The sequence below is a fragment of the Meriones unguiculatus genome, chromosome 18, assembly GCF_030254825.1.
Source record: "Meriones unguiculatus strain TT.TT164.6M chromosome 18, Bangor_MerUng_6.1, whole genome shotgun sequence".
Taxonomy (NCBI): Eukaryota; Metazoa; Chordata; class Mammalia; order Rodentia; family Muridae; genus Meriones; species Meriones unguiculatus.
In genome coordinates, this window is record NC_083365.1 from 74,384,227 (window position 1) to 74,401,799 (window position 17,573).

Here is a 17,573-nt window from a genome sequence, read left to right on the forward strand (position 1 = left end):
GTTTAAGTTATTAGTTACACAAAGTAAAATGGCGCTTGCTATGAGTCATACGAGAGGGGAGTGGAGAACTGTGGCTTAATAGGTATAATGGTTCAGTTCAGGAAAACAAAGCTGTTCTGGAGACAGAGTGGTAGTGACTACAAAATGTGACTGTACTTAGAGTTACTGAACTAAACCTAAGAATAGCTAAAACAAAACACATTTTTACATAAAAGTACAATGTTGTCTATCTCCTGCTCATACGTATGTTCCATGAGGGACAATAAATATATTAAGCAGAAAATGGGAAATTATGTAAAGCAGCTGCCCACACAGAAACCTTCCCAAGGAAAGAAAGCAGTCCTTAGCTCACAGTGTGAGATTATTGCTCACATTTTTGTTTTGGGAGAAAGGACCTGAGTTCTGAAGCCTCTCATCTCCGGACACAGAAACCATGGTAGGCAATAGAATAATCCAGAAATTATGTCATATGACCTTAAACACCCCTGTCTTGAAAAAGCAAAACCAACAACAAAAAGTTAAAGGGGATCAGACAGATTGCTCGAGGCTAAGAACACCGGCTGCTCTTGCAAAGGACCTGAGTTTGATTTCCAGAAACTGCACTGTGGCTCACAACTGTCTATAACTCCAGTTCTAGGGAATATAGAACCTTCTTCTGGCTTCCATGGGTACTGCATGAACTTGTACACAGGCATTCATACAAAATACCCATAAACATCAAAAAACAGAAAAATAAATAATTCATTCTCCCTCCCCCCTAAAATAAGACAGCCAAGTGTGATGGACACACGCCTTTAATCCTAGCACTTGGGAGGCAGGGGCAGGCTGAGTTTGAGGCCAGCCTGGACTACACAGTAAGTAAGACCCTATCTCAAACACCAATACCACTCATTCCCACAAATAACAAAAAGATAAACAACAACAAAAACATCAAAAAACAAAAAACTATAAACCACAATTCAAGCACTAAGGATAAAAGTAAAGGCAGAAATAACCTAAATGTTCATTGATTAATAAATGCAGAGTGAACCCTCCAATGCAGCTGGTGGTTCCCAATGATTTGAGTGTCAGTGCTGTGAACTGACCAACAGATGAACCCCTGAGTGTATTATTGCATATATGGATGGATTCATATCATGTGGCTCGGCTGGGAATAGTGGGAAATAGATGAAGGAAGGGTGTATTTGTGAATTCAGAAGAAACTGGTCTCTGTGGGGGTACCTGGAAAGGTGCTTATCCATGGTCATTCCTGTTTTCCTCTGCTTCCTGGCTGCTAAGAGGTGAGGAGCTCTATTCCCTCACTCTCCACTATGACTCTGTCTCCTTAAAACCCCAGAAACAATCAAACCAAGTAACCACAGGCTGCAACTTGTGAGGCTGAAACTGCGAGTCAAAGTAAATCCTTCCTCTTAAGTTGCTCCCTGAGGTATCAGTCACAGTGATGGGAGGCTGCCTAACACCATGTGGTGGTGGCATGCTATTTAGCCAGAGAAGGAAACAAAATACTGATGCAAGCTCCAACACGGCTATACCTGCACTGCCTCACGGTAAGGTCACGTTATTTCTAACCACACATGAGCCAATTAATAAAGCTATGCAGATCGGGGCACTGTAGTACATTGTTCTTTCTATAGTGCAGGTGCAGGAGGGACTATTAGCAAGCACAGGGTTTCCCTCCAAGTAGCAGTAACACCCTAAACTTAGTTCAGTGGTGGGCTTATTGCCTGCTAATATAAACATCGAGCTGCAAAACTCAATTTCATGATGCATAAGACATATTGCAATAAAGATGCTAGAAAACACTGCATAAAAGATCTAAGAAGGGCCAGCAAGATGACTACATAGGTAAAGGTGCTTGCTGACGAGCCTAATGACATGAGTTCAGTCCCCTGAAACCCATATCGTAGAAGAAGACTGACTCCTGTATATTGTCTTCTGAGTTGTGCACACATGCACAAGTAGAAACAGTAATAAAAAGTCTAAGAAAATCATACATATGAAATACAATGCTGTCATAATAGGTACCACTGTGCTTGAGACATAGAGAAGGGAAAGGAAGAATTCTTTTTAACATAAATTACTTTCAAATCTAAAATTCAGCTTAGGGATAAGGATAAAGCTCAAGAGGTAACATATACAAGGCCCTGGGCTCAATCCTCAGTTTTTCAAAGATAAAACAAAATTCAACCTATGATATAGTTAGAGGAATGCTTAATTCTAAGACTTAAAACAAGTGTTCTAGATTGGGTACAGTGACACATGCTATGTAAAAACAAAAACAAAACAGCCACTGACACTGACTGCTTTCTCTAGCATAGTTGGCCTAAAGTACTCACACACATTGCTTTTCCCACTGCACTGCCACAGGCAGATACTTACTTGAGAAACTGGCTCTTAGCTGTACTTGGATCACCAACAATGCAAACATTTATATCCCCACGAAGAGAGGTCCCTTCCCCTGTTGTCTTAGGAACACCACCAAACAACATCAGTAAGACACCACGTTTTACTTCATCATTGCCTGAAATGAAAAGCTCCAGATGAAAAATTCGTTTTTTCACAGGGATGGTGAGATGGTTCAACAAGGAAAGGTCCTTGCTTCCAGAAGACCAGAGTTTGATCCTGGGAACCCACGTAAAGGTAGAAGAACTAACTCTACAAAATTGTCCTCTGACATTCAATGTGACCTCAATGGGGGCTGGTCTGGTGCTATGTATTTTAATGCTAATTACTGCGCCCCCTCCCTCTCCCCACCACCCCCTGGCCAAATCTGGCCCCTGTGTAGAGGAGCACATTCTCACTTATGCCTGTCCTATGAAAATCTTGTCTAAGAAATTACTCCTGTTTGACCAATAAAAAGCTGACACCTGGGCAGGACAAAGGTGGGGTGGGCAGAGCTTAAAGTTCGAAGGGAATTTTATTTTTTTCCTGTATAGCCTTGGCCATCTTGGACTTACTTTGTAGACCAGGCTGGCCTCAAATTCTCAGAGATCTGCCTGCCTCTGCCTCCCAGAGTTACTGGGATTACAGGTATGTGCTACCACACCCAATTCAGATCTGAGTTCTTAATTTGAGAGCAGCCTGGTCCACAGAGTTTGTGGTCAGCCAAGGCTACATAAAAAATCCACTCTATAACAAAACTAGCTTATGACCTCTAAAACAAAATGTGTTGAGGATACGCTGAGTTTTAGTCTATAAAGACTTAACAGAGTATACTTGAATTAACAACTCTTATAGAGACCAGGCTGTACTCAAACTCACATGCATTGGCCTGGGTCAGCCTCCCCTCTAAGGGCAGAGAATACATAGGTATATATTACTATGCCTAGTATCACTTGAATTTTAACAAATAACTATGTAAACTAAAGGCCTATAGTGCTAAAACTAGGGCATATGAGCACTGTCCCTCTTCCTTGATTTGCTCACCTGTGTTCTTGTGAGCTGCTTTGTGGTGGAGACCTGGTCACTGGATATATCATATGGTAAGGAATCCAAGCTTCCACCTATCCACCAGCACTACAGCAAGCTGTCTGAGGCCCTGCATGAGACCCAGCCGTGGCCTACAGCCTCTGCTGACATATCAACTTTCTTGTGTTGGTATTTTATTTGCATATATGTCAGTGCATCACATGTAGGCCCAGTACCCTTGAAGCCAGAAGGCCCTGGATCCTCTACAGCTGAGGTTATAGATAGTTGTGAGCTACCATGTGGGCACTAGGAATCAAACCCACGTTCTCTGCAAGAGCAGCCAGTAAACTTAACTTCTGAGTCATTTCTTCAGCCCCAACAGCAATCTTTTCACGAACATCCCTGAACCAGCACCATCCATGAAGTGTTTACTACTGATTCCAAGTTGACATTACAAACAGAGCTCTTACCGTGTATAGTGGGGAAGAGACTAGTACAAAGATTGTGGTACAGGTTTTTGTCCTGACTCATTTCAAACACCTTCTCCCATTCCTTTACTGTCATTTGGTTCTTAATGCTCTCAGCTGTCTGTTCCTCATCTCTGAGTTCTTTCCCTCCAAACTGAGAAGTGGAAGAAAAACAAAATGAAAAACATTATATAGTCAAGATAATGTAAAGGGAAAGAAATTTCACTGTAATAAAATTGCGTAGGAGTTCAAATGGGCGACTTATTGACTATAGTCCCTAAACTAGTAAGGCTGCAGTTAATAAAAATATATCAGAGCTTGTCATTTGTCCAGAGAGGAAAACAAAAGCTATTACTGTTTTATATCACTGAGCTATGATAGAAAGTTCATCACTGACAAGAAGATGAAAATGAGCCTTAGCAAAGTGCTTTATCAAGTTATGCCATCTCAGTAAATTTCACCACTAGGGTTGAGGATGTAGCCTAATTCCTTCCGAGCAGGCACAAGACCCTAATTCCTAGCACAGCAAACAAACAAACAAGTAAAAATAAGACTTACCCTGGGGTTGGTTGGTGCAACATAACAGGCAAGGAAAACCAGCCTGTATGACAGATCTCTGACACCAAGGGCCCGGAGCCCTCGAATGCCTTCTGTCTCATATCCGTCAACCCCACTGACTCGGGAATTAGTCTCTGCACGTGCTCCTGTAAGAGTAAAAGATAGTGTTTGACAGTTCAAATACTAACAGTGCTAACAGGAACTAATATATCAAATAAGCCAAAGCTGAAACAGCACCTTTCATAGAAAAATCAGTTTTTTATTTTCCATACTTCTGTGCTTCACTCTGATTGGTAGCCAAAAGGGTTCAAGGCAGATTTGAGAAGCCAGATATACCGAGGAGCAGGTGACCATCTGAGCAACAAACTACTGACCTGGTGTGCTAAGTTTAGAGACATCAGGCACAACAATCAGTGTCCCTGTGAAGTCACATCTGTCACCAGCTTGGGCTGACTCCACAGCTTCAGCTCTTAGGATGACCTCTAAACTTCGGGGGATACTTCCCCTTGGAAGTTCTGCTTGAGTTTCTTGAATCCGAACCTACAACCAAGACCAACAGCAAAACATTAAGAGATGCCTTTACATGCTATACAACTGAAATCAACTGCTACAAATACCCATATATCCCAGCCTCTTTGCACACCTTTTCTTTGTGTGTGTGCAGAGAGAGGTCAGAGGCCTATCTCAGGTGTCACTCCTTAGGAGCCATCCACCTTCTTTCTTAAGGCAGGGTCTCTCACAGGCTTGGAAGTCACCAATTTGGCTAGGATGGTTAACCAACCATCTTTAGGGATCTGGCTCTCTCTTCCTTCCCTGCACAGAGTTCCAAGTATATGCCACCACATCTGGCTTTTTATGTGGGTGTTAGGGATCAAATACAGGTTTTCATGTTTGTTTGACAAATATGTTATCTACTAAACTATCTCCACAGGCCCTGTCCTGTAGACTTTTAACACACACACACACACACACACACACACACACACACACACTTTCTTTTTGTTTTTCCCAAGACAGGGTTTCTCTGTGCAGCCTTGGTTGTCCTGGACTCACTTTGTAGACCAGGCTGGCCTTGAACTCACAGCGATCCTCCTGCCTCTACCTCCCCAAGTGCTGGGATTACAGGCATGTGTTACCAGGCCTGGCAACACATACCAATATTGACCTAAGAAGTTTGAATCAGGGGCTGGAGAGATGTCTCAGTGGTTAGGAGGACTTGGGTTTAATTCCCAGCACTCCTAGGAAGGGCCATCCCATCAATAACTGCAGTCCCAGAGGCTTCAATGCTATTTCCTGGCCACTGTAGGCACTGCATGCATATGGTGCACATTCATGCAAGCAAAACACCCATATTCATAAAAATAAGTATAAAAAACTTTACGCCCCCCAAACTACTGGCTAAGCAATTCCATCTATGGTGCTGGAAACACGGCTCAGTAGTTAAGATCATTGTCTGCTTTGCACACATGTGTAGGCAAAGCACATAAAAATTTTGTGCCTTAAAACTCCTTTTAGTCAAATAGCTCAACTGGTTAAGAGATTAATCTATTAGGGCTGGAGATATGGTTCAGGGGTTAAGAACACTGTTCTTTCAGAGGACCAGAATTTGATTCAAGTATCCATATGGAGGCTTGTAACCATCTGTGTCCTGGTTAGTTTTTTGTCATCTAAACATAAGCTAGAGCTATCTGGGAAGAGGGTCCCTAAACTGGAAAAATGCTTCTATCATGCTGGCCTGTAGCCAAGCCTGTGGGGCATTTTCTTGATTAAGGATTGATATGGACAGCCCCAACCACAGTGGGTTGGGCCACTCATGGTAAGTGGTCTTAAGTTATAGAAACAGGTTGACCAAATCTTGAAAACCAATAATCAACATTCCTTGATGGCAGAAGTTCTCAACCTTCCTACTGCTGTGATCTATTAATACAGTTCATCATGTTTTGGTAACCATAAAATTACTTTTGTTGCTATTTCATAACTGTCATTTTGCTACTGTTATTAATTGCAACTCTACCTCAGTTCCTGCCTTTTCTTCCCTCTATGAAGGACTACAATTTTAAGTGGAAATAAATGCTTTCCTCCCCAAGTTGCTTTTGGTCACATTTATCACAGCAAATAGAACCTAACTAGGACAACCTCTTAGGAACAGAGAGCCTGACACCCTCTTCTGGTCTCTGTGGACACTGCATGCATGTGGTGCTCATACATATATACAAACACTCGTATACATCCCAGCACTTGGGGAGGCAGAGGCAGGTGGATCTCTGTGAGTTCAAGGCCAGCCTGGTATACAAAGGCTGGCCAAGGCTACACAGAGAAAATCTGTCTAGAAAAAAACAAAACAACAACAAAAACAAACAACAACAAAAAACTTTAAAAACTTCACTTTTAGTTTGGTGTGTTGATACAGGCCTGTAATACCAACATTTGGTATCTAGAAGCAGGCAGGACATCCTTGGCTACACTGAATTCAAGACCTGCCTGGGCTATATGAGAACCCGACTCAACAAAAATCAAACCCAAAAAACCTTATCTTTTACAGTAAAACAATTTTCTGTTTTCAAAATATTTGATCTTTGTCACAGCCTCCTTAAACTTCTCAGAGAATTTTTAAAAAAAGCTTCCAACAAACTTTCACACCTCTACACATTAACATTACTTACAACAGCAGATTACAACTTTTTTTTTCATTTATTTTCTCTCTGTGTGTGTATGTGCACATGCATGGATAATTTATGGGAGTCATTTTTCTCTTCTACAATCTCGGTCCCCAGGATCAAGTTCAGGTCAGGTTTGGTGGCAGACACCTTTATCTGCTAAGCCATCTTGCCCACCTAGTGATCCTTTACTACAGTATCTATAAATATAAACATCAAGAAACTTTATACCTCAGCAGTGCATGATGACATATGCCTTTAATTCTACAGTGGTCTACAGGAGTTCCAGGACAGCCAGGGATACACACAGAAATTACTTTGAGCCCCCAGCCCCTCTGAAACAAAACCAAAAACTTCACACCAAAGTATTTTAATACTGATCTCTAAGGACAACAAGAACAACTACATTAAGGTCAATGAATGTGTCACACAGGAAAGCAAACAAGTGTGAGCACTTTGAGGAACATGGGGATTTTGTTTGTTTGTTTTTGGATAGGGTCTCAAGTAGCCCTGCATGGCCTCCAATTACATACCAAAGAAAGACCTCGAATTTCTGATCTTTTTGCCTTTACCTCCCAAGTGCCGGGATCATCACATCCCCTTTATTGTGTGCTGGGATAAAATCCAAGGCAGCACTCTATCTACTGAGGTACATTCCTAGCCTATGGTACATTTCCATCTTCTAGGACAGTCTCTGTTATTCTTGCTAATCTGCTAACACTATGGAGACAACTGTTACAGGATAACCTGCAATGGACAATGAGCCATTAAAGAAAAGATGTAACTTGTTTTTCTTTTCCTATTATGTATCTCTGGTTGTCTTGAATTTTGCTAGGTAGACCATGCTGGCTTCAGAGCTCTACCTACCTCTACCTCCAAGTGCTGGGATTAAAGGTGTGCACCACCAAGCCTAGCCTTTGTCAATTTTAAACCTTGGTTTCAAAGGTCCTCTTGGGAGAGACACTTATTGTACATTCAAGTTGAAACATAGGGTTATAGGAGTCCCTTTGTGAAGACCCCAGGGGTATGTGAATATTCAGGTTTTGGTTATTTCTCCATCTTCTGAAGCAGCTGTAGTCCTTCCCCCTCACAGAAAGTAGACCATCTTCAGGAATAAAATATGCTGATGATGCAGCAAATAAACTTTGTGAAAAGGGAAGGAAAAAAACCCTAATATTTATATAAATTCCTTAAAAACTGACATTTAAAAAAGTTATTACTAGGACCAAAAAATGAATTAGCAATGAATCTGATCTAAACAGAAGAAAATACCTTTTGAAAATCAACAAATCTTGATTTATTAGTATCTAGCAGGAACCTCTTCCTGTTTGCACACACTGGGTTTCGGCAGATATTTGGCTGTGTATATTTGAACTGCTGCTCCACGTCCTTGATCACAGTTTGACAGTCTAAGCACAGGAACGTTCCACTCACGAGCTCAGGGTGAACTGGGTGAGTGCGCACCACCTGCCCACTGATTCGGGTGAGCAGCCCAATCCTGGATGAAGTGAGCTCACGAATCCTGTGTGAAGACAAGGGTCACATTAACAGACAGCCTTACCATCTTTTTCTCCCCTTTAGATCCGGGGATTGAATCTAAGTCCTTATTCACTGAGCTACCACCCTAGCACATTTCTCATCTTCTTAGTGTAGGAAACCTTAGAAAATTTTCTTTTTTAAGTTTTTTTTGTCTTAAATTACTTTTAATTATATATGAGTGTGTCTCTGTGTAGGCATGTGCTTTCAAAGACCAGAGACAGTGACTCCTCCTGGAACTAGTTACAGGTAGTTGTCAGTCTCCTGATAATAGTGCTAGAAATTAAACTCAGGTCCTCCGGAAATAGCAGCTCATATTCTTAATGCTCAGCCCCCTCTCCAGTCCATAATTTGTTTTTATTAGGAGTGTTTAATGATAAACGTGCTTTAAAAGAACAAATTATTCCATGGAATCTCCTAAGAGAATGGTTTGGTCAACATGCCCGTTGGTAAATTATGTAACAGAAATTCACAATAAAACTAAAAATGAGTTGGGGAGTACACCTTCAATCCCCAGGACTCAGGAGGCAGAGATAGGTAGGTATTTGAGTTTGAGGCCAACCTGCTCTATAATAGAGCAAGTTCCAGGACGGCCAGGACTACAAAGATAAGTTGTCTAGAAATGCCAGAATAAACAAACAAACGCTGGGACATGCATCTGAAACCAATGTGTTGTTGAAGGACTGAACCAGCAAATCTTGTGCTCACTGGCTAGTCAGCCTCACCGGAGGACCATCTCAGGCTCAGGGAAAAATACTGTTTCAGGACTAGAGAACTCAGGGGTTATGAGTATGTGCTGCTCTTCCAGGATCCGAGTTCAGCTCCTAGCACCCATATTAGGCAGTTCACAATAAAATGAAACTCACCCCAGAGGATCCAGCACCCTTTTCTGGCCACTTCCAGCACTGTACATTATGTGCATACCATTAATACACAAACACATACATGAATAAAGCCTTTAAATTATTTTCTAATGGTTAAGATGTTTCAAAGTTATGTATTTAAAGCTGGGGGGTGAGTGTCATGTTGTACATGCCTTTTTTAAAAAAAAATTCTTTATTTTTATTATGTGCATTGGTATTTTGCCTGCATGTATGTGTTTGTGTGAGGGTATTGGATCCCCTGGTACTGGAGTTACAGATAGTTATGAGCTGCTGTGTGGTGCTGGAAACTGAACCTGGTCCTCTGGAAGAGCAGGCAGTGCTCTTATCCACTGAACCATCTCAGAGGTCCAGGACTCTAATCCCAGTTCTTAGGAAGGCAAAAGCAGCCACTTTCTGTAAAAAGTGATCATCGTGAGTTCAAGGCCAGTCAGGTCTAAATAGAGTGACTCTATATTCATTAAAGTCATAATCTCCCCCCCTCTCTCAACAGGATTTCACTACATTATCTCTGACAGACCTGGAACGTGATTTATGGACCAGCTGGCTTTGAACACTCAAGAGATCCATCCACATATCTTTGCTTCTTGAGTGCTGAGATTAGGCATGTGCCATTCATTGGCTGAAACATGAGAACTATTCTTAGTTCTCAAATTTTTTTCCCCTTGGCAAATCCTGTTTCCCTAAAAGGAGCCTTAAGATACAACAATGAGTATATGCTTCACCTGACATTTGCCTATCTCCACAGAAAAGTTTCTCCCAACTAAACTTTCTGGTTAATAGATTTAAACACTTCAAAAATGCCAACCAGAACTCAGTATGGAAGCCAGCATAAACAACACAGCAAGACCTTACCTATTAAAGACAGACACAAATTAACAAATAAACAAGAGGTGCTTTAACAGTATCAGTGTTTAAGTAGTCTTACTACAAGTAAGTAGTACTTACTTATCATGATTAGGTATAAAAATTTCTACAGCAACCAGCCTGTTTTTTATGACATAAGTAGAAAACTCAGGACAAAAAGACATCATAGCTGAGGACACTGAGACCCAGCAAAGGTAGAGTGATTTGTGCAATATACAGGCATCTGTATGGTTGGGCAATCTCAAGTTTCCTGAATGCCCAGTAAGTGGTATTGATATGATGGATTCTTTCACACCCAGGTTCCTTCCTTACTTGTGTCTAGTAGGTAGGTCTTGGAATGCAACATAAAAATCCTTGGCAAAAGGGATCTCCTTTTGGTCTTTGACAAAGGTCTTCAAGGCTCGACACAGGTAAGGGTAGACTCTGAAAAACAAGTAGGACCGGTGAGGGTTAGTCTTACCTAGCCTGCCTTCTTTCTCATGTTTGTCAACTTTGAGACCAGTGTTCCATCTGGTCACAATCAAGCTTTAGAACTTAACTGCGAGACATTTTATTAATCACCTCGTATCTTACCACAAACAATCACTAAAGACAAAGAGCTCTATTAAATATATGTTGCTGTGAGTCATTTAGTACTTACCATAGGACACTCTTCTGTCCAAGATAATTCTATCTGTACCTTGGCAGCATTATTTCAATATCGTTACTTTTCTCTGGATGGTATACAAACTAGTAAAGCAGAACCCAATTTGGTAAATCCTAGTATATGTTTTCCTCTGTTGCTTTTACAATAAAAGCTGCTTTTTCCTCCAGCCATTTTTTTGTGTATATGGGTATGTGCACTCATGAACACACGTGTGAAACCAAAGGTCAACATGTCTTCCTTTATCTTTCTTGGTAAAACACACGATGTCTCACTGAACCTGGACCTCACGGATTAGCTAGATTGGCTAGCCAGAAAGCACCTAGGATATTCCTCTTTCTACTCCCCAGCCTTCGGGTTTTAGGTGTTAACTACCATGCCTAGTTTATATGGGTGCTGGGAATCGAACTCTGATCCTAATGCTTGTACAGCAAGAACTTTCAACCATAGGGCTATCTCCCCTAGTTCCCTTTCAACTGTTCTGGTCAGCTATGACTAAAAAATTCAGAGCCCTAGCTTCATATCCAGTATGAAAACAGGACCATGTCTCCTAATCTGTGTCTTTACTTCTTTTATCACTATTTAAAAAAATCCATATTTATACAAACATTTATTTAGAAAAAATGCAGATCAATATTTGTGAACAAAGTTTTTCTTTTTCTTCTTCTTTTTTTTTTTGCGGGGGGGGGGAGGAGGCGGGGCCTCAGTTTGAAACAGGGTTTCTCTATGTAGCATTGGCTGTTCTGGAACCCTGTACCTGACTGGCCTCAAACTCACAGAGATCCACCTTCCTTTGCCTCCTTTAGAGTGCTGGGATTAAAGGCGTGTATCAACACAGACAGGCTCAAAGTTGTTTTGTCATGCATATTTGTCATAGATAGTTAAAAACACAATGATGTGAAGTTATTTCTACCCCTAAAATATTCAAGCTATGCTGGATGTAGTGGTACACACCTGTAATCCCAGTACTAGGGAGGCAATGACAGTTTGAGGCCAGCCTAGTCTACAAAACAGGTTCAAGACCAACCAGGGCATATACTGAGACCCTGTCTAAAAACATGACAAAACAAAATGCTACACGCCTAAACTATTGACATGTTTTCAAGGAATTTTATATTGAAATTATATATTAGATCAAGAGTTGGATGCTTTATCTGCAATATTATCTCCAGAACTATATATACACAGGAAGACACCAAACTGCAGTGAGATCCTTATATGAAACTCTGTACCTGCAGACTTAAAAGAGGCTTTTGAAAGCCTGCTTCAACACACCTGCAAAGAGTAGCAACCAAGGAATAGTCAAGTTAAAAGCACACAGATAATTTGATTTTATTCTTCTATGTTTTTAGGACTTAGTATCTAGAATAGGGTTGAGGTGGGTAGGTAAAGGTCAAATAAAACGAAAAGCAATAGAACTAAATGCCAGACACAAAGTGAGCAGCTTCCTCCTTGCTAAGAACACCTGACACAAGAACACCCAAGCTCCACAAAGGCCCAACTTAAAGTCAGACCAGCATTAACAGGACCAGCTTGTCCTTTCTCTCCTTGGAAAGAAGTCATTGTGATAGCTGCCCTTCTTCCTTCTAGGGAACACATCCAGGGTGAGAAGCTGGCTTCTCAGGCTTCAGGTCTATTCAAAGAAAAAATTTAATACACTCTTACCTATAGAACTCTTCCTGAATGGTGGTAGAAAGTTGTTGGTTAAATTGTTCCAAGTCTGCGAAACTTACAACCAGCGTGTTTCTCTCAGGACGAATTAGCTCCTCTGCAAACTGCAAGTATTTAATTTCTCCATCACTACCCTGGAACCTGCAGACACATACAAGTCACATTAAACATAATAACTAAGCAGTAAAAAAGGAATCTGGACACTAGGTAACTTAGTACATTGTTTAATGGACATTGGCTTTAGGATCAGGGAGGCCCACATCCGGTATTTACATGATCTGGGGCAAATTACTTACTTTTCTAAACTTAAAACAGATTGAGACATTGCTTGATCTCATAAAATTGCTGAAAAGTAAATGAGAAAATACCTTTAAAATGAATTGTACAATGCTTAGAGTATTTGAAAAATTCAGTCTTTGTACTCTAATGCTCTTTCTTCATTTATGATTTTTCGAGACAGTTTCTCTGTGTAGCCCAGGCTGACCTGGAGTTCAGATTTGTCTGCACCTGACTCTGAGATTAAAGGTATATACCACCACAGCTCAACAGTTATCTGTTTATGTTTGTATGTGTACTTTGGTCCACACGTGGAGGTGAAAGAACAACTTGTAGGGACTGACATGGCTCAGGTGTTAATGAGCATTTGGTGCTCTTCCAGAAGACCTGAGTTCAGATCCTAACACTCATGTCAGGAGGCTCACGACCACCTTAACTCTAGCTCTAGGGATCTGACAACTTTTTCTGGCCTCTACATAAAAACAAACAAAAAACCCTTGTGGAAGGTTAGTACCCTCCTTCCACCATGTGGGCCCTTGGGACTCAACACCGTCAGGTTTGGCAGTACTCACTGAGCCACCAACCCCAGCCCTCACCTCAATTAACCGATTTATCACTTTTCTTTTGTAAAATTTTAGATTTTATGTCATGAGTGTTCTACCTTCTTATACACATATGTGCCATGTGTATACTGGGTGCCTGAAGAGGTCAGAAGAAGGAAATGGAGCCTCTGAAACCATGTCACCATGTGAGTGCTAGGAATAGAACCCAAGTCCTCCACAAGCCCAGCCAGTGCTTTCATTTTATGTATTTATTTTAATTTTTATTTTATGTGCAGTAGTGATTTGCCTGCATGTGTGTCTATGTGAGGATGTCAGATTCTGAGGTTATAGATAGTTGTCAGCTACCACGTGGGTACTAGGATTTGAACGCCCCCTTTCTCCATTAGGGTTTCTTTGTGTAGCCCTGGCTATCCGAAATTTGGTCTGTTCCAAACAGTTTACCTGTCTCTGCCTCCTAAGTGCTGGGATTAAAGGTGAGTACCACTATTGCCTGCCTGAATGATCAAACATTTTTTAATCAACGGGGTTTTTAACTGTTATATGTAATTAAGATCAGAAAGTTAAAAAACAGTTAAAGTCCAAATATTAAATTTCCATTAGTCAAAACTTAATAAGCAGAATAAAGAGGGTGGGTATGTAGTTCATTGCTATAGTGCTTGCCTAGCATGCTAATTTCCAATTCTACCAAAAACCCAAAAACAAACAAAACAAAACAAAAAACAAGCAAAACAACACTCCACATAGAAATGAAGTAAAAAAATTTTTGGCAAAATTAGCTCCTCTTCTAACTATAACATTCTCAGCTTCTTCTAAAATATTTATTTCAGAAGTACCCAAGTATAAAGCATTACATCTGATATCTAAAGGTACAGAAAGGGCAGTGTTGTTCCTATCCTGGGGCTGGCATTCTTAGGAGACAGGACACATAAACAATAAATAATGTTTCTATTGAAAAGTGTCAGAAATATAAGTCAGCTTTGCTTACAGGAACAGCTATAATAAAGATTCATGTATGTAGAAGGTGGCACTGGAATTCTTCCTTGAAAGTCATTTAGTAAGTTAAATTTATGAAAAACAAGTGGCTGGGCTTAGTGTTGCAGACCTGTAATCCTAGTTACCAGGAAGTCTAAAGGTGGAAAGCTGGAAGTTCAAGGACCTTCTCTAAAAATGAAGAAGTCAAATAAGAGCCAGGTACAGTGGCACATACCTATAAATCTCAGCATTTGAGAAGGCAGAGGCAGGCAGATCTCTGTTTGAGGCCAGCCTGGTCTACAAAGTGAGTCCAAGACAGCAAGGCTACACAGAAAAACCCTGTCTTGAAAAACAAAAAACAAAACAAACAAACAAGGGCCCAGAGAGCAGGGTGCACTCCTTTAATCCCAGCACACAGAATGACTTCTGTGAAGTCCAGACAGCCATGGCAACACAGTAAGACTGTCAAATAAACAAAGGGGTGAATGCTGGGAATACAGCTCAGTAGAATACTTGTCTAGCATGTATGAAGGCCCTAGGTTCCTTCCACACATTAAGGAAACAAGGAAGCAACAAAAGCAAGCCAGATGGTGAAAGGCCTATGGTGACTGAGGTGGTTTTGGAGAATGAGACTGTAATAGAAAATGTTTACACAGCTGGGTGGTGGCGGAGCACATCTTCAGCCCCAGTGCTAAGGAGGTGAAGGCAAGCAAATCTCTGAGTTCAAGGACTACAAAGGGAAACCCAGTCTCAGTAATAATAATAATAATAAAAAAGAAAATTTAGACTTTGTTCTGTAAGCAAAAGCAAAGCTGCCTATGTGAAATGAAGCTGACTTTTTTAGGTGGGAAGGGGGCATGGTGAGATGGTGTCTGTGTAACATTCCTGGCTGTCCAGGAACCCACTACGTAGACCAGCTGGCCTCAAACTCACACCTGTCTGCCTCTGCCTTCCAAGTGCTGGGATTAAAGTCGTGCCATACTACAACCAGTGAGAGTTGATTATCTATGCCTCCACATCAGAAGAGGGCACCAGATCTCATTATAGATGGTTGTGAGCCACCATGTGGTTGCTGGGAATTGATCTCAGGACCTCTGGGAGAGCAGCCAGTGCTCTTAACCTCTGAGCCACCTCTCCAGCCCCGGGAGTTGATTTTTTTAACAAGGAAGTCTTGTTTATGCTTAGCTCCAGCACTTAAGCACCAAGTAAAGGCCCTTTTATTACCTGCTGAAACGAACCCTTCCAAAAGACCTTTGTGAAGTGGTAGGGTGGCTAGAGCCTGCCATAGCTAACAAGGGAAAGCACCTGGAAACAGCAGGCCTTCTGCGTCACAGGGAAGACACAGCGATTGCCCATTTCCTCGGAAGGTTTATAGCACAGTTCCCAACCTTCCCAGTGCTGAGACCCTTTAGTGCCTCATGCTGTGGTGACCCCAACCATAAAACTATTTCAGTGCTATTTCATGACTGCAATTTTGCTACTGTTATGAACTGTGATGTAAACATGATATGCACCCAGGGGGTCATGACCCACAGGTTGAGAACTGCTGGTTTACAGACTTTCAAAAGGAGTCGTGAGTTGGGTTGTGAAAGATGAACAGTTGTACTGACTGCCAAAAGTAGGAAAACAGAATCCCACCCCCTTTGGTTTTACAACACAGGGTTTCTCCGTGCAGCTCAAGCTGCCCTGGAACTTGCTCTGTAGCCCACTGGACTCGACCTCGGAGATCTCAGGCCTCCGCCCTCCGAGCACCGGATTAAAGGTGTGTGCTACCACTGCCAGGCCTACATTTTTAAGTACAGCACAATTTTGTAAAGTAGTAGTATCTAAACAGCCAAAGATGAGGAGATGAGCAATATGTAGGTACAGACATGCCAGTAATTTTACTCCGCCTTAAAAAGAAGACTGCCTACAATAAGCTGCACTGTCTAGCAAAATTAGGCACACGCACTCATGGCAGTTGTCAGGAGGCTAGGAAAGGGTTTAACTGTTTAATAGGTGGAGCTGAGTTTCCAACAGGGACCATAGGGGTGGGGTGTTTGTACAAGTTGGATTCACTTCAAGATGCTTTTTGCACACTCCCAAAAGATCAAAACAGGAAGTTTTGGTTACACACTGACATAATCTTAAAACATAAAAAAATTTTATAAGCCAAGTCAAGGTGCGAGTAAGGAGCGCTCTAGCGTGCTGCTAGGTGACATAGGCCGAGGGGTGGGCGCTGTAAGGGCAGGACCCTAAAGGATGGCAGGAAAGGGAGAGGGGGGCAGACAGATGTTAGACAGGGGCAGAACTCGGCCCACTGGCCAGTTATCCAGTCACGCGTTCCTGCTAGAGCAACTTGGGGGGGCCACGCTTGCAGCACTGCGAGCTCCGCGAGCTCCCGGGGCCGGGCTCAGCGCGCACGGCCCCCCAGCAGGTAACGGGTTCCCCTCCAACCCTGGCCTCACCAGGATCACAAGTTCAAAATCATCTTTGGCTACCCAGCGAGGTGGAGGAGACCCTGTCTCAGGAGAGCACGGATAGAGACGCAAAGCATGGCGCCAGGGAGCACTGCGGGGAAAGGGCTCGCCGAGGCTGAGGAGCCAGACCCGGCCCAGCCCCACGCCTCCCCGAGCGCGCTCGACCTCCCGGCCCGCCCGCCCCGGGAGGCCACTCACTCTTCCAGGAAGTCTAGGAACAGCTTCTGGCATTTCTCGGCTACCTCGTCGCGCACCTCCGGGTGCTGGCTTCCGGCGCCGGGATCCGCGGCCGCTGCGAGGTCCATGGCGGCGCTGGGGGACGAACCGCCGACGAAAGACCACCGCTGAGGAGACGCCGCAGCTGAGGCGGGCCCAGGCAGCCGCAGCTTCCACGCGTTGCTCCTTCCGCGCTGCCGCTTCGCGCGCGCCTCCGCCCCGCCCCTCGTTCTCACCCCAGCCAATCACGAAGCAGAAGCTGGGCTACTTCGCGCCAAACCTGTCCAATCAATGGCGGCTCCGTCCAGAGCCCCGCCCATCACACGCGAATTTCGCGCCAAATGCGGACGCCGAGAGGCTTTTGCGCTTGCGCAATGTAAGGGCTCTCCCTCCCCAAGT

At 42.7% G+C, this 17,573-nt stretch overlaps 1 protein-coding gene across 1 annotated transcript in view; it reads right to left on the reverse strand.

Annotated features, from left to right (window-relative positions):
* The window catches only part of Mcm6 (minichromosome maintenance complex component 6), a 29,752-nt gene extending 12,352 nt beyond the window's left edge, over positions 1-17,400 (reverse strand). Inside the window, exons 1-8 of the mRNA XM_021648625.2 lie at positions 17,157-17,400; positions 12,683-12,829; positions 10,687-10,797; positions 8,363-8,612; positions 4,808-4,973; positions 4,434-4,579; positions 3,879-4,029; positions 2,380-2,521 (exon numbers count right to left, since the gene is read on the reverse strand). Coding sequence (XP_021504300.1) covers positions 2,380-2,521; positions 3,879-4,029; positions 4,434-4,579; positions 4,808-4,973; positions 8,363-8,612; positions 10,687-10,797; positions 12,683-12,829; positions 17,157-17,263 — 1,220 coding nt within the window. The 5' untranslated portion in view covers positions 17,264-17,400. The remainder of the gene's footprint in view (positions 1-2,379; positions 2,522-3,878; positions 4,030-4,433; positions 4,580-4,807; positions 4,974-8,362; positions 8,613-10,686; positions 10,798-12,682; positions 12,830-17,156) is intronic.
* Positions 17,401-17,573: the final 173 nt, after the last annotated feature.